The 15,721-nt window shown below is 40.7% G+C and overlaps 1 protein-coding gene across 1 annotated transcript in view; it reads right to left on the bottom strand.

Annotated features, from left to right (window-relative positions):
* slc6a17 (solute carrier family 6 member 17) overlaps positions 1-11,357 on the bottom strand; it is a 16,967-nt gene extending 5,610 nt beyond the window's left edge. Inside the window, 6 exon segments of the mRNA XM_020620638.1 lie at positions 27-137; positions 819-1,000; positions 1,834-1,909; positions 3,772-3,929; positions 7,908-8,311; positions 10,991-11,357. Coding sequence (XP_020476294.1) covers positions 27-137; positions 819-1,000; positions 1,834-1,909; positions 3,772-3,929; positions 7,908-8,208 — 828 coding nt within the window. The 5' untranslated portion in view covers positions 8,209-8,311; positions 10,991-11,357.
* Positions 11,358-15,721: the final 4,364 nt, after the last annotated feature.

Here is a 15,721-nt window from a genome sequence, read left to right as displayed (position 1 = left end):
TTGCTTCACCCCTGTTTTTGTCTCACCTTAGGAGTGAACATGTGCGCAATGCCATCCACAGCTCCTTTCAGCAGCAAGCCTTGTACCAGGAAACAGAAAAGCACCACATACGGGAAGAGGGAGCTGAAGTACATCACCTACAAGGTGGGAGAAAGAGCATCACACAGTGTTGCCATGGACATGCTTTGATGAGGCCTGACACGTGAAGGAAGAATCACTGGAATACACACACAAAGATGATGATTAAATCTCCAAACTGCTTTGTGTTTGTTTGCCACTGAATCTGTCAGATTTTAACAAATGTGTAGAGGACTCCGAGAGGTTTGGAGAGACAGACCTTACAGCATTTTGGTGACTGAGTATGATAACTGGATTTCCAGGTTTAGTGTAAAAAAAACTGTGTCAGACCTTGGTGACCCACTCTTTAGTGTGTTGAAACTGTGGACTGGATGTTACACTGCGAGATATGACTCACTTTCTGGATTGAGATTACAGGATGTTGTTGCAGTTGTTGCCAAACAGAGCATTTTCCATCTCTTACTGCTTGGTTCAGTTTAAGCTTATTAATGTTGCATGTCTCCCTCTTCCATAATATAGATTAATTCCAAAACTAGATAAGTGCTGATGACAGGCTTTAGCATCTGACCTTTGACTGAAAAGCATTAGCTAGGTGAAAGAAACACTTACTGAGGACGATTCATCGATTAAAATTAGAATCTTAAAGCTTTTTTGTGCACATCTCTAAATGGAGTCTATCGTATGTTCTGTAGTTAATCTCCAGACTCAGCCCCTGCTGTGAAGTCATGAAGACCCCATACCTTCCCAGAGGACTGGATGCCTTTGATGACAGCCAAGCAGACCAAGATCCACGCCACAAACAGAGACAGGGTCATCTTCCAGTTCAGGCCGCCAGAGTCATCGATGGTGCTGGTGATGTTCAGAGTCTGGCGGTACCAGAAGTAAGTGGTGGCTGAGCTCCTCTCACACTCTGGCTCCACGACTATAATGACAATATGAAGAGGCAAAAATATTTTTAATCCTATCATACACTGCCAAAATCTCAGTCTTAATGTGTAGTTTTTTTTATTTAAATATAACTTGTTTCAAGTATTTGCTAAAATGTTTTTTTGTATAATTTTTATATTGAAAAAAGTAACTATACAGTAGCTTCCACATAGTGAGAAAAAATAATATAATTTTGTAAAGTAGAATAAAATGGAAATACTCAAGTAAAGTACAAGTACTTTATAAATGTATGTACAGTAAGTAAATTACTTGTGTAAATGTACCTGTTTACTTTCCATCTCTGCAAACTGCTAACCTAAGCCTTATTGGATGCTGCACAGCTTCCCCACTGCATTCATAATCACAAGTCGACATCCTGCCTTTGAATGCTAATGAAAGCCGATGCCCTTTACTCTGCCAGGACATTCATGTGCCTCACTCACAGGGTACCAGTTACTGGCCGTTCAAGGTACTGAAACTGTGGGCCAGGTTTTACTATCTGGCAGACCTCGCCAACAGAACTGCCCTGGCTGTTGGCCCGCAGTGACACTGCTGCTTGACTGCAGAGCCAAGGTGAGGCATGCTGCTTCAGTGCAAAGACATGTTGTGTAGCTTTAAGCACAGTCCTGCATATTGTTGAACTGCCCGCGTATCTGCATCCGCTGAGGTCCATTGCTGAATACAGAGTTGTTTTGCAGGACTTTGCAGTATTAATTTTTTCTCTACTTGGTGTCAAGGTTTGTATAGTAAAACCTCTTGGCGCTTGTGTTTTGTTGTACTGTACATGCCATACTATTACAAGTGCAGTGTATAGTGTTGTGGACTCACTGGCTTGGGTTCCATTTCTCTCGAAGCTCCCCCAGCCGATAATCACATTATAATAGAGGCCCACAAAGCCGCAAACCTGATGGGAAATGAAAGAAAACAACAATACTTCTAAAAACAATCACACAAACAGTATGCAGTTTGTTAATGTAAACTCCTTTCCTTGAGTCAGGGCATGGACGCTGAGCACACATCTTAACTCAGAGAGCGGATGAATTATTGAGCTGTTTGCTCTCCGCAGCCAAGCCTGCAGTCCTCTATGAAAGGTATTTATAACTACTGAATCTCCTTTTGCCACATCCAAGCTGCCACACACCTCACTGCCACAACCCAGGCCTCACCCTCCTGTCTTTTACACTAGATTGATGAAATGACTATCAGAATGACTGACAAACAAAAAGACTGACACAATAAATCACAGACTCAGCCACTGACTGACTATGTTTTAGGTTGATGATGCTGATGGGTTGGAGAGATGATATGTCACTTCCCTTGTTGATGATGGCAAAAGATTGTGACAGTAATCAGTGCTGGTCTTTGCATGCCACTCGCTTTAAAGTAATATGACTGGGCAGAGGGAGTCCAATAGACTGAAGTCCACAGCACGTTTGTTGTCTCCACACACAACATGTCTCACATGTTTTTCACAGGCTGCTGTACTCATCGTGTACAATAACTGCAATGCCACAATACTGTAGGACATTTTGCAAAGAGATCATAAATTATCACTAATACCTTTATTCATTTATAATTCAGAATTTATTTATATGAACTGAATTTAATTGAATTACTGCAAGGTGGAGAAAAATGTGTCAGGGTTTTTGCATTAATAATAAGATGTTATCAATAAATCAGTGTCCATCTCCAGAGAAGGTAATCACATAGGCAGTTTATGGCTCCTTTAAGCTCCTAATTTACAATAGATTCCAATAGGAGGTGTTAATGGTCGCTTTGTATCCTGTGCCCAGACTGTATTATTAATATTTAAAAAAAAACGAGGTGTTAATGGTGAGCAAAAAGTGTCCCAAAAATCCCCATAGAAACATCTCAAACCACTCCTCCTCCAGCAAAGTCAGTTTCACCACTGGAGATTTTCCATTACAATCAATATGAATTCAAGATGACCTTATGAATGAAACTAAAACCATTTTACAGTCACTATTTGAGCCCACAGAGTTTTTGAGTTTTATGTTTCAATGATAAATTTTGGGTGTGTGGAGAATGACTTTACATATTCTATTACTGACCTGTACATCATTTATAAACTATATTTAGAAATTTTTATGGATGACAAAGTTAATTGTTTGGTCCAGGTGGAATATCTCAACAGCTCCTGGATGGATTACCACAGACATTCCTGGTCACTGAAGGATGAATCCTAATGACATTGGCAAGCCTCTGACTTTTTCTCTAAGTAGACATTTGTGGTTTTGAGTGAAATATTACTAATTTTATGTGATGATTGCCATAAAATTGGGTATAGACATTAATTTTTTCAAAAGCATGAATTGCATTAACTTCAGTGATCTCATTAACCTTCCATCATCATGATATTTTTAATTATTCAGATACTTAGGTTTATGACCAAATTCATCCATAACTTATACATAATGGTATTCCCATCAGCCTCGGTTGTACTTTAATTTCAGTGCTAATTAACATGTTAGCGTGCTGATAAACTACAGTAAGATGGTGAACATGGTAAACACAACAGCTGTAAAACATCAGCCTGTTAAAATTGCCATATTGCATATTGATGTTACCATTTAGCTCAAAGCACCACTGCGCTGTGCCTAACTCACAGTCAAGTCTCAGATTCGCTGCAGACAAAGAACTCTAATCATTAATTAAGACATTAGTGACAACTGGTAAACACTATATAATTATGCCATATTGTAAAGCAGATCCCATGTGATTAACTGATTGGGGGATGATACTTACCATCAGACTGGAGACCCCGATGCCTCCCAGCTGTGGGCAAACGTAGTTCCACACCCCAATGCTGCCACGCCTGATCCTTTGACCCACTGCCAGCTCCAGAAAGAACAAGGGGATGCCGATGAGTAAGAGGAGAATAAAGTAGGGTACCAGGTATGCACCTGAGACAGAAGAGGGACAGAGGGAAAAAGAATTATGGCTGAATGTACAGCCTCTATGATTCTCTGAATGTTTGAAATCAATGTATAGGACAAAAGCTCATTGTAAAACAGCAGAAAGGACATTGTTAAATTCTCTCTGTCAGGTTCTATTTTTGGAGTCTCATCTTTTTGTCCTCCACCACTCTGAGATCCCTGTTTCCATATCTTTTCTCTTCCTCTTTACTCCCCTCTACTTTCTTTCTCTCTCCTTCTTCACCTTTCACCACTTTGTCAGATATGGTCAGTCTTTTTTTGCAGAAGGGATGATAAAGCGAGAGCAGCAGGTGCTCACAGACAAGTGACACACAGTCCTGCTTACGTCAAGAGATGAAGGGGCACCATGGTGACAAAACCGCCCAAAGCCCGAGAGGATGGGCTCATACTGACAGACAGCGGGATAGAGCAGTCTGTTTCCAGACTGAAATCAAATGACTGTGATGTCTGACTCAATCAGAATATACTGATAACATTGTAAGTGGCTATTATAGCTAGCAGCGAAGACAGGACGCTGTCATGTTACACAGCAGGGGTATTATTATCTGGACTGTTAGAAGTGTGGCTGCCGACATTTACAGATCTTTGTCTGTGTTTATTCTGAGCAGCAGAAACACAGAACAAAGGCAGATAAAACATGTTAGTGGGGAGTTAAACTGTCAACGTAACTGCCCACGGCACAATGATGTTGACTGATGAACAAGGTTATTCAACAACTCCTGGTCAGTTGAAAACATAGATCAGCACGGTTATGTATGGTCACCAAGAGGATGATAATTCCTAAAGGTTGTATTCACACTTCTCTGGTTTTCTGGATTGCTATGGTTAAAAACATTCTTGAATAAAGGAGGTAATTATACTGTATATTATGGCAGGATTATATCTATGGCATCAAGAAAAGTATTTTGGTATTTTTTATATTTTACACAAGGCTGTCACTTTTTGTGTGTGTGGTCTTTTGACCCTTTCCTGATGCCATAGCCATGAATCAGTGTATAATACGTCTTCTAATACGTCTGACTAATCTTTGACTCAAGGATAATGATCTTCAAGGTTGGTATAATGAGGTTTATGATTACCCTCACTAAAATAACTATAGATTGTTTAAGACTGATTCCATAACACAATAATTCTCTAACAATTTCTTTTACTGTGTCTTGTGTACAAAGCAAATCTGTATAAATGTAAGCATAGCTATCCTAATCTGAAAATTTCAGAGAAGATAAAGAGTTTCCTAAGAGTGTGTACGCTATGTTTGATAGGACATATTTAGCTTGTTAAACTTTATTTCAACAGAAAGTCTCATTGGGTTCAAGATCTGATTTACAAGAGAGCCATGTAAACAATTATAATTATATACCTGTGTATTTATTTAGCATTTTTTCTGTAAGTGTATGTTGTAGTATTTGCCCATTACTGAACAATAAGTGTCTTCTTTTGTTTATGTTAAGATACTGCAAGCCAGCTCCACCAGGAGATGCAAATAAAATAATACAAATTAATTAAATTATCTATTCTTAAGACAGAATCATGTTAGTGGCTACCACTGCTTCACACTGAGGCAGACTCGGCTAAGTCCTGTTTCCATACATTTTACTTTGCTGTGCATTTTACAGACATATTATCCTTATCACTGGGACAAGCCCAGACAAGACAAAGCAGCACCTTCCGGGGGGATACACGGTCATTACTGCACCAGTACATGCACAAATACGCACACATTTAGCTTTGTTATATCATGCATTTCAAATACCCTCTTTATACACACCTCCCACACAAGCCCAGAAAACCAGTGTTTACTCTTCCACTTCCTCCATCTTAGCCATCACTACCCTCTCATCTCATCATAATACCAATAAATCATAATACTAAAGAGATAAGGCAGGGAAACCAATAAGAGATGCAAATAAATGCAGATTAAACTGGAGGATTTCACAGTATTACACCAGAGGAGAAAGTACCTCAAAGTGTAGCTGCTGATGGCTGAAGAAATGTTGAAGACAGCGCCCATCTGACCTGCACATTTAGTTGGCTAATTGGTTGACTGGATGCAATTTATCAAAGAGGAGGCAGCTGCAGCCCCATCAATAGTGAACTGAAGAAGACTTTTATATAAATAGAAAAAATTGCAGCACAGGCAATGATATAGACAGGAAACAGGTATATGCTGAAATCCAAAGTAAGGCTGCAGAATAGAACAATATCCAAAAACACCTAAATGCTGTTCATTGCAATGAACTGTTTTCTTGTGTAATATATTGCATCTGACACAAATCATCGCACCTCAGTAATTAATCTGTATAACCTCTAGAGTCCCTGCGTCCTCATATGAGGACCGCACAGCTTGGGTTTCCAAAGCTCAGGACTCTAGAGGTTAAATTGAAATGAAATAGTTTAAATTGGAAACCACCTGAAATCACTGAATTTTGATAAATGACAATATGATATAATCATATTATCACCATACAAACTGAATGAAAGTCAATAACATCAAATTATTGCCCAGCCTTAAAAGAATAGTTTGAAGTTATTTGGGAAACGTGCTTATTTTCTTTCTTGCTGAGATTTAGATGAAACTATCAATACCACTTTCATATCTGTCCATCAAATATGAAGCTAGAGCCAGGAGCGGGTGAGTTTAGCGCAGCTTAAAAAGTAGAAACAAGGCTAAAGCTGTTAGCATGACAACACAACCTGTCTGTCAGCACTTCTAAAGCTCACTAGTTAACATAAGCTAAGCTAGCTGTGGTTTCATATTTACAGTACAGAACTAGTTTCCACTGGTTTCCACTTTCTAGTTTCCTCTATCGCTTTGCCAGATTGTCTATACCTTAGTGTTCCAGCTATTTTTGTAGTGCTTTCCTAGTGTTTCCTTGCATAGTATGATATTTACCCATATTGGACTGTCCCAGGACTTTGCCTCTCATCTATTTCTCCTTTGGATTTTTTCTCCATTTGGACTGATTACATGTTACTGACCTCTGTTTGGACTCTCATTTTGCCTTTGTGCTGCTACAAAATTGTTATATTCATCTGCCAGCCTGTTTCTCATGTCTGTAACATGGGTCCTATTCTTCCATGTGCCATTTCCAAAAAATATAAAACGCCAAAATTCACCAATGATGAAATCAAGTACATGGTTATGTGAAAAAAAACATATCAGGGAGCTTCATGAGAGATTTGCTTTGTCACATGATGGATTATTTTAGAAAGGCAATTTTTCAGTCTAAGTATTGTCCTCTCACAACACTTACTCACCTGGCTGTGTAAAGCCAGATGGTAAAAGGTTCAGAATAATGATGAAAGTGAATGTTTATGGTGCTGAGATGTGGCAGTTTGAAGAAGTGCAAAATTTTAGGTGGTTTAAAATGCCACCACATTAATTTGTCCTTGGATGAAAGTGGGTTAGTGCTTTCTCTGTGCCAGGTGCAACTCCAGATAGAAAACACAAAACAGTACTCACTCACTTTATCTGGTGCCAAGGAAATAAGAGCTGAATTAGCTGAAATTGTGCTGATGAAATTTTTTCTGTAATGTGATGCAAATCTATAAAATAGAATATGAGATAAAATTTCATATCAATCACCAAGACCAGTGGTGATTCTCACAGACAGCATTCTGGACAAAACTGTGAACCCCAAACAAGTTCCATGCTCAAACAACAGGAAAAATCTAGATTAAGTGCTGTTAAAATAGTTATTCCTATCTGGCCAATTATTTTAGAACTAATAAAAAATCACATTAACAACACAGCATTCCTCAGTGTTGATAATTACTGTACTCAGCACCCCGAGAGTACACATGTTCACCACAGGTGGCCCAGTTAAGAACCAACTTCCAAACCAGGCAAATATTACTTTGCTTTGCCCATTGGTTTACATGGGTTTCTGTGGTTCAGATAGACTCTGAACATTTAAAAAACATCAAGTACAGACATCCACCCACCTCCGCCATTCTTCTGGCATAGGTATGGAAACCTCCAGACGTTACCCAGACCCACAGAGAAGCCAACTTGTGCCAGGATGTACTCCAGCTTGTTGTTCCATGCCGGTCGGCCATCCTCAGCATCTGGGTCAGGGGAGGGTAGCAGGGGCTTCACTGGAGCAGTAGAGCCAGGACTCAGGCCCATACTCATCTGACTGCTCTTATAGTCCATGGGGTGCTCCAGGGACAGCAGGTCAGCCACAGACTCAGTGACCGGCTCATTGGTGTGCTCCCGCTGGGTCACCTTGGTGTTCTTTGGCATGGCTGCAAAACAGGAGCTCCTTCAAAGAGGTGAAGGTGGTGGAGGATCGGGGGGGAACCAAGGAATGTGCCCAGAACAGAAGGGTGTGCTTTTTATCTTAAATCTGTGAAGAGAAATGTTTGGAAAGAGACAGGGAATGTAGGTGCTTAGGAGGAACTTTAACACTTTTTTTTTTACCATAGCAAGTAATGATATTGTAATAACACATGTGTAACAACGTCTATTAACCAAACAATTTATTGATTAATTGAGAAATGAATTAATAAAAATAAATGTTATTTACAGCTCTACACAACATCACAGAAAAACTGTTCAGGAACTTGAGTCATGACCAATGACTTTAACTATTTTGCTTCTGAATCATGTGTGCTGCTTCTCCTGTTCATTAGTACACTGAAGATTTTAACACGGTAGCAGACCTGCAGCGCTTTTGTCCCATTATACTGAAGCTGAGTCATGTAAATAGTATGAAAAGCAGTGACCAGTCTGTGGGACTGGTCTCAGGAGAAGGCAATGCAATAAAACTAAAGCCTGTATGCATAGATGTCATCAGTTATTATTGTCTGTATTTGTTTCTTATCACACAGCTTCAGTGTCTTTTGAGCAGAATGCTTTAATGTCAGCTCCTGCCTTAAATGGTTTGTCCTACAGAAAAATAAAGTTTCAGGAAAGTTAGTCTGTTGAAAGTTTTTTGGCATGTGCTACATTTTCAGTACACTGAGTAGCAAATCCTGTAAACACTGGAGACCTAATCATTTTAAAATTAAAATGGAAATTTGTAGCTACAAGCCTGAAACACTCAAAATGAAAAGATTTTGACCCTCAAAGACTGGCGTTTGAAAATTACTTAAAACATTATGAGAAAGGATTTTGAGGATATTAACTAATTACATAAAGGTCAGCATAATAATTGACAAACTACTGGTTTAGCTGTGTGGGATAATCGAGATCTGAGTTTTCATTCTGGCAGCACAGGGTCAGAGAACAGAAGCCAGAGGTGTTGGATCCACAGATGAGGCCTCTAATCTGAGAACGACTTATAGCTGGGTTTGATGGCTGAACTTCAAAGACACCCAGAGGCCGCACCAGCAGCACGCAAATCGCATTCCTCAACAGCGGCAATGCACCCCTGCAGTCACGACAGCAGTTCTGATGCTGCGAGCTCAACACGGATCCCAGAACAGCAGTGACTTTTCTCACAACACCCTACAACTACACGACAGTGAATCATCATCGTTCATCACACACAATGAACGAGGTGTGAGGCGGTGTGCATGTTTGCAAACAAAAATTTTATTTTTTTGGGTTACGTTGCTGAGTTTTTATTTTTATTTTAGGATGTTAGAGCTGAAGCTCTGTAAGACAGTTCACACAGTGTTTTGCCCTAATTTTCAATAAACGAAAATGCTGGTATAGTTAGTAACAAACTGCCCCCATTACTACTTATTGGTTAAGATGGTGGCCTCTTAGACACATGGGGCTGATAGATTTTCATTTCTACTGGCTAATTATGTGCAGAAAACAATAATAAATTTCAGAGTTTCACAGTATGTGCTGACACAGATGGCACATTACAGAGACAGCCGGACTACTCATACAGTACAAGGCACTGTCACTGATAATGATTCACGGAGGCAAAGTCAGTGGCCACAGGAGTTTTCTATTTTTCCAGGATACTGTGAAAAGGGGGAGAATACAAACCATGAAATTAGAAGTGTTGAGGAGCCTCAGAACATTAATGCAAAGGAAAAGGTGCTGCAGACTCTGAAGAAACATGAGCAGCAGTGACCAACCCTTTAACACAGATGCACCTTCAGGAAGGCAGATGTGTAATTCTACTATATTTTCCTGATGTTACAGTATATATTTCAACTTCTCCCTAGACAGTTTGATGTTGATGATGTAATAGCACCAGTTCTCAGTTTCTCCTTCAAAGATAGGCTCCACTTTTCTCTAGTCTGGTTGCTAAGCAATGGCTCTTCCTGCAAAATTGAAACCCCATCCTTGCAGCAACAGCGTTCATATCTCTCTGCTTACCATCCCAGTGTTCAGACAATATTCCCTGAAGTATGGCTGCAATTAACATGGAGCTGCTGTGACAAAACTGAGGGAGGCCATAGAATGCGGCCAAGCTGCAAGTAATGTTGTGGTATCTATTGCAATCATTCAGACAGCCATCACACACTGTTTCATTTGTGGCTTTTACATTCAAGCCATTTCTGGGTAGAAATGGTTTTGACAAAAGCAAGTCAGTTGGGATGTCTTTTCCCACTCTCTGTGATTTGATCCTTAACAACACTCTGATTCTGACAGGTACAAAACAGCACCTGCACGGCCATGTTTAGGCATCCTTCAGACACATTACACCCAGCCCCATCTCCCATAGCTTGAGGACTTAGTCTCAACGTGTGAATAACCTCTGATGTCTTGTCAAGGTCAAAATGAATCGCCTAATAGCCATGCAGAGATGCAAATAACTCCAATATAAGTGAGCAGGTAATCAGCAACACGGCAGAATTTGTCATATTCGAGCCAAATTTGGACGCACTTGGCGCGACATCGTCAAACACGCAGCATGAATGAGCGATGCTCATTTTCAGTGTTGCGACGAAATCACGATTTGGCAAGCAGTGAAAGCTGATTCTCATTTTGATTTCAAGAGCGTCATTGGGGGGGCTATCGCTGGTAATATGAGTAATTTACAACAAACTATTTGTCACAGATAAATACTCGTATCTAAATCGATAAACTGATCAAATGGTTATAAGACTGCCATTCTTACCTTATGTAGTGTACAGAACGGATTGTGACGTCCTAGTCAGTGAGTGTACGGTTTCTTCATTCATGCACTGTCTCCCAATGCAACATCTCTGCGTGCAAAAAGATGCGAAATCACACAGCTTCCAGTCACACAAGGCGCATGGTGCGTAAAGCCTTACGCAGGAGCTCAACGCCAGTCGCAAGTTAGTCTACTATAATAACATTAACCGATGCAGGTAATGGCTTGTTTGTTTCACTTCAGCGCTTCAACGACGTTCTGGAGCTCTAGACAAGAGCTGCCCACACTTTAGATTTCCACGTGGTTAAGGCTGTGTTGTGGGATAAATCAGCCCCTCACAGGGAGAAGACATTACTATGGTAAGTCACGACGGAGTCTGACGCAGGTTTGAGTCACACGCTCGTGTGCACGTCAGCAGTTCATGCAAAAAACATCTGCAGTGTTCTCAGGACGCAAATAAGAGCGTCACACAGGTAGGTTTCAATCAGGCACATCAAAGAGTTGGTTGAATATACTGCTTGTGCAAATGGTAGGATGAGTCAAAATGCTTTCCCAATGAAATTATTATTATAAACCGTTTTCACATTTCCCTGCGTTGCTTTACATATAGAAGCTGCCCTGACATCTTTTTCCTCCATCACAGAATTGGTGCTTGATGTTTTTAGACATGTTAAAATTAGCTGTTCCAAGTAATGAAGAAGGAAATAGGTGTGTAAAAAAAGAGTGCACCCTGATAACAGTTTCCCAAGTGTAGATAATATGTGGAAGGGTCATTTTCCTCCAGCAATTTATTCAGCTCTTTGCTCTATCACCCACTGCTCCGTATTTTTTCCCTTGCCTTAATGGGTGGCTTGTTGTTTTCACAAAAAGGACAACAGAGAAGTTTGCATGACTTTTGTTTCCCTGCTGTGTTGCATGAAATGATTTGCTTGAATAATAACAAAATGTAGCTCATGCTCAACTCAGAGATAAGTGTTAGGGAGTTGTAAGAATAATGCCAGCCTATTGGGGCCCTCTGGGTGAACAGTGCAGATGCAGCTTGGACAGACGCTCGTCCAGAGCAAGCTTAGAGAGTGAAAATAAGATTGTCAGCTGTGAAACAAACAAGGACACGAATAAAGTTTAGGGTATTCGAATATTTAGAGATGGAATATGCTACTAGTGTGTCAGACGCAGACTGATATCTGCAGGAGTGATGGTTTGCTTTGCCACCGACAAACATCTTGACAAACAATGCGTGAATTATTACGCCAGAGTTTGTGAGTTTCTCAGTCAGTGTCAGATTTTCACAGTGAAGGTGTTAAGAGATTGCTACTGAACATCTTCTCTTCCTCTTAACCCTGCTGTAACATACAAACCCCAGGTAGTTCTCTGCTTCCATCACAAGGCACACACGCAATCATGTTTTCATTCCTGGTGGCGAGTTTACATTGGCTTACATTTATTTCCTGGAGACTTACCCTTACCTTAACCTAATCCTTACCTCACTCTATCCTTAAACCATGTTGTCACCCTAAAATTCAGCAATTTACTTGGTGGATCCCCACCATCTGGTCCCCATGAGGAAGGCCAACTCCCCAAAATGTGAGTGTGTAGACAGGTGTCGATAAGCACAATGTGAGTAATACACAAAATGTGAGTGTGTAGACAGGTGTCGGTAAGCACAATGTGAGTAATTAAACCATGTTGTCACCCTAAAATTCAGCAATTTACTTGGTGGATCCCCACCATCTGGTCCCCATGAGGAAGGCCAACTCCCCAAAATGTGAGTGTGTAGACAGGTGTCGGTAAGCACAATGTGAGTAATACCACACACACACATACACACACACACGAATAGTACTGCATCAGCTGACAACATGTATGCACAGTATGCTTCTTGTCTCCTTCAATTCATTCATGTGACTCATTCTCTAAGGGCTGACTGCTGGGATCAGTTGCTATGGCAACCGCAGACCATATGATGGTTACTCGCCCTTTTTTTGTTGTGCTTGCTATTTTTTCCCCTCTCTAGTACCTGCTTATGTTCCGCAGTACGACTGTGAACAAGCCTCTGAAGTATAGTACAGCATCCTTCCGCCTTACAAGACACAACTTAACGCAGGGCTGGTTTTTTCTGCCAGTGATTTATTGCTGCTGATGTGCATCTTGACCTATAAATACATAGTTTATCATACCTTTAATTTATGCAATACAGAGACACCAGGTGCCCTGCCAGAAAAATGTTGCAGCATTCCTCACCTAAAAGTTTCATGACTAACTACAGGCAATAAAATATCACATTTTATATCTGGCACCACAGGAGAACGCTCCCTCACTGTACAGCATCAACACAGCTCTCTATTATTTCTGCTCTGACCTGAAACATCTTGACCTTGAGTTGGGTAATTTTATTTTTATGCATCTCACACAGCAGAAGGGGTGGCTGCTGCAGAAAGGCCCATGATTGCAGCATTAATATTTCACATGTTGTTAAATTTGACTTTAGAATGGAGGGGTAATGAGCCAACAGGCTGGGCTGCAATTTACTGTGCCTTTAAGGCCATATTCAAGGGCTTAGTTCTGTGGAGTCTGACTGCTAAAGACCCAGTAAATAGAGAGGAGACAGACTGCACCCAGAGATTGATTTCAGTCATATGCAATAATCCAAGAGTGCAATTTTTAATACTGATTTTATTCTGAAGGTGAAAACTGGCAACAGGTGAAAGATAACATGTTTCCCAGTTTGAGAGAAAATTGTGAATGGTAGTGATGTTTGTACATCTAATAATGTTGTGAGAACTCCCATTCACCTTCAGTGGAGCACCAGTCCTTATCTCCACCCTCAGGGGAGCCAGGTTGCCAGGTCACATATTAAACATGCTGACGAACACAGGCAGGTAAAACCCAGTTGTGTGTCGGGGGCTGTTTCTGAATCTGCAGCTGAATCTCATCTGCACTCACAGTTCAACTTCATCTCTCTGCTCCCCCTTTGCCTGCTATTAATGGTGCAGTCCCAGCTCTGTCAGTGTACTGACACCTTGCCTCTGTGTGTGAGACTGCAGCCTTTGGGAAAAGGTAGACAAATGGCAAAGGAGGCGTACTTCAGTCAGTCTCCTGGCTGACGACCTTTGTAACCACGCTGATCTGTATCACCAGCAGAAGCATTGACCTAGAGCCCTGTGTGTCTTCTTTACATAAATGCCGTTGATATAACAGCATTGAAAATGTAACGTATCCCCCCTGCCTACTTCTTTAAATTGCCCACCCCTGGTGTTCAAGTGACAAGAGGCTCATTAGCACCCTGGTAAAGCTTCATTAATCCTTCCTAAATAAAGGAACATACATAAAAGTCATGACCGCAAGATGACAAGCACCAGTATTGACACTCTGTGATCAATGTACAGCACGAAAATCTATGGCAGAGATTTGGGCTTTAGACCGTGTAATAAACATTGAATTAAGCTGATGACGCACGATGGTCATGATGGTTCAGCATGAGATACTATCAAGAGGCTGTGATTCTGTTAGATGAGTGCAAATAAGCACAGCCTTCTCCCAGAAGAACAGATAATAAAATGGTCCACGGGGAAAGTGAATTTACTACTGAGGCACCTTATATGAATTCAGAGGTGACAGCCAGTCCATTATCACCAGATACAAGGACAGGACTAGTGTAAAATTCTGCCATTAGTTTGCAGCCTGTCTTCATGTTGTCATGTTCTTGCATGATGTTTAAAGATATTACTGTAGAGCTTATTTCATAATTTGTTAAATAATGACTTAGGCCTTATTCGTTTATGATCCACATAGTCATTCAGTTGGTTTGGATTAATGGTTTTCAGTATGTTGTCCTCATGTCATTTCAGATCCAGCCCCTCCTGTCTTCATTCTTTTGTTATTCTTCCAGGTCACGGTCTCTGCCCCTCCCTCACTCCACCCATCCACACCTGCTCAGTGTTGTTTAAAGCCAGTCACCAGCCTATAGTCCTCACCCGATTGTCAGCGCTCTAGTGACTCTCCAGCCTTCACCTTTTCTGATCCTGATCTTGTTTGTTGCCAGCCTCTTTACCCCGAACCTCAACTCTGCTGTAATGATGTCTTTGTCATATTTTTCTAAAATGTTAAATCCAAGGCAGCTCCAGTTCACATCATGTTAATGAAATGTACATAACCAGTATTGCTGTGCTGATGCTGCAATTGATTTTTACTGAAATTTAAATAATACAGCATACCATATCTAAATTGGGAATCCAGCTTCCTTACCTATATAATTGGCTTATACCCAAAGGCTGAAATAGTCATGATGGACCTTTAAAGGCCACGTCTCACAAGCAGACCACAAGGTGACTCATGTTCCTCTGCAACTAACACCCCTCCTGCCCTGTAAAAGGAAAAGTCAGGAAGTCAAATCCAGAACCAAAATGGCATTTTTTTTTATTAACTAACATTAGAAAGATGAGTGAAAAATATTTTTTTCAGCAAGCAGCACTGCATCTTCAACAGATTTCACAGTTTGGTTGTGTGTAGTTTTTCACACTTCCAGCTCTTAGTTTTTGCTTTTGCTTTTGTTAATTGCAATCTTTGCAGAAATCCACAACAAATCAAGCTGATGCACTTTCTAAGTGGCATTGCCACAGGCTGTACACATGTTTATTGTCTTTCTGTGCATCTCTTATATACTGAAAGAAATTTGATTTGTGTAACTTGTGATTCTAGAGGATCCACTGTGATGTGACTTCGCCCCCTACTGGT

This window comes from Monopterus albus, unplaced genomic scaffold (assembly GCF_001952655.1).
Source record: "Monopterus albus unplaced genomic scaffold, M_albus_1.0 scaffold6.1, whole genome shotgun sequence".
NCBI classification, from domain to species: Eukaryota; Metazoa; Chordata; class Actinopteri; order Synbranchiformes; family Synbranchidae; genus Monopterus; species Monopterus albus.
This window is presented reverse-complemented; position numbering and strand designations above follow the sequence as displayed.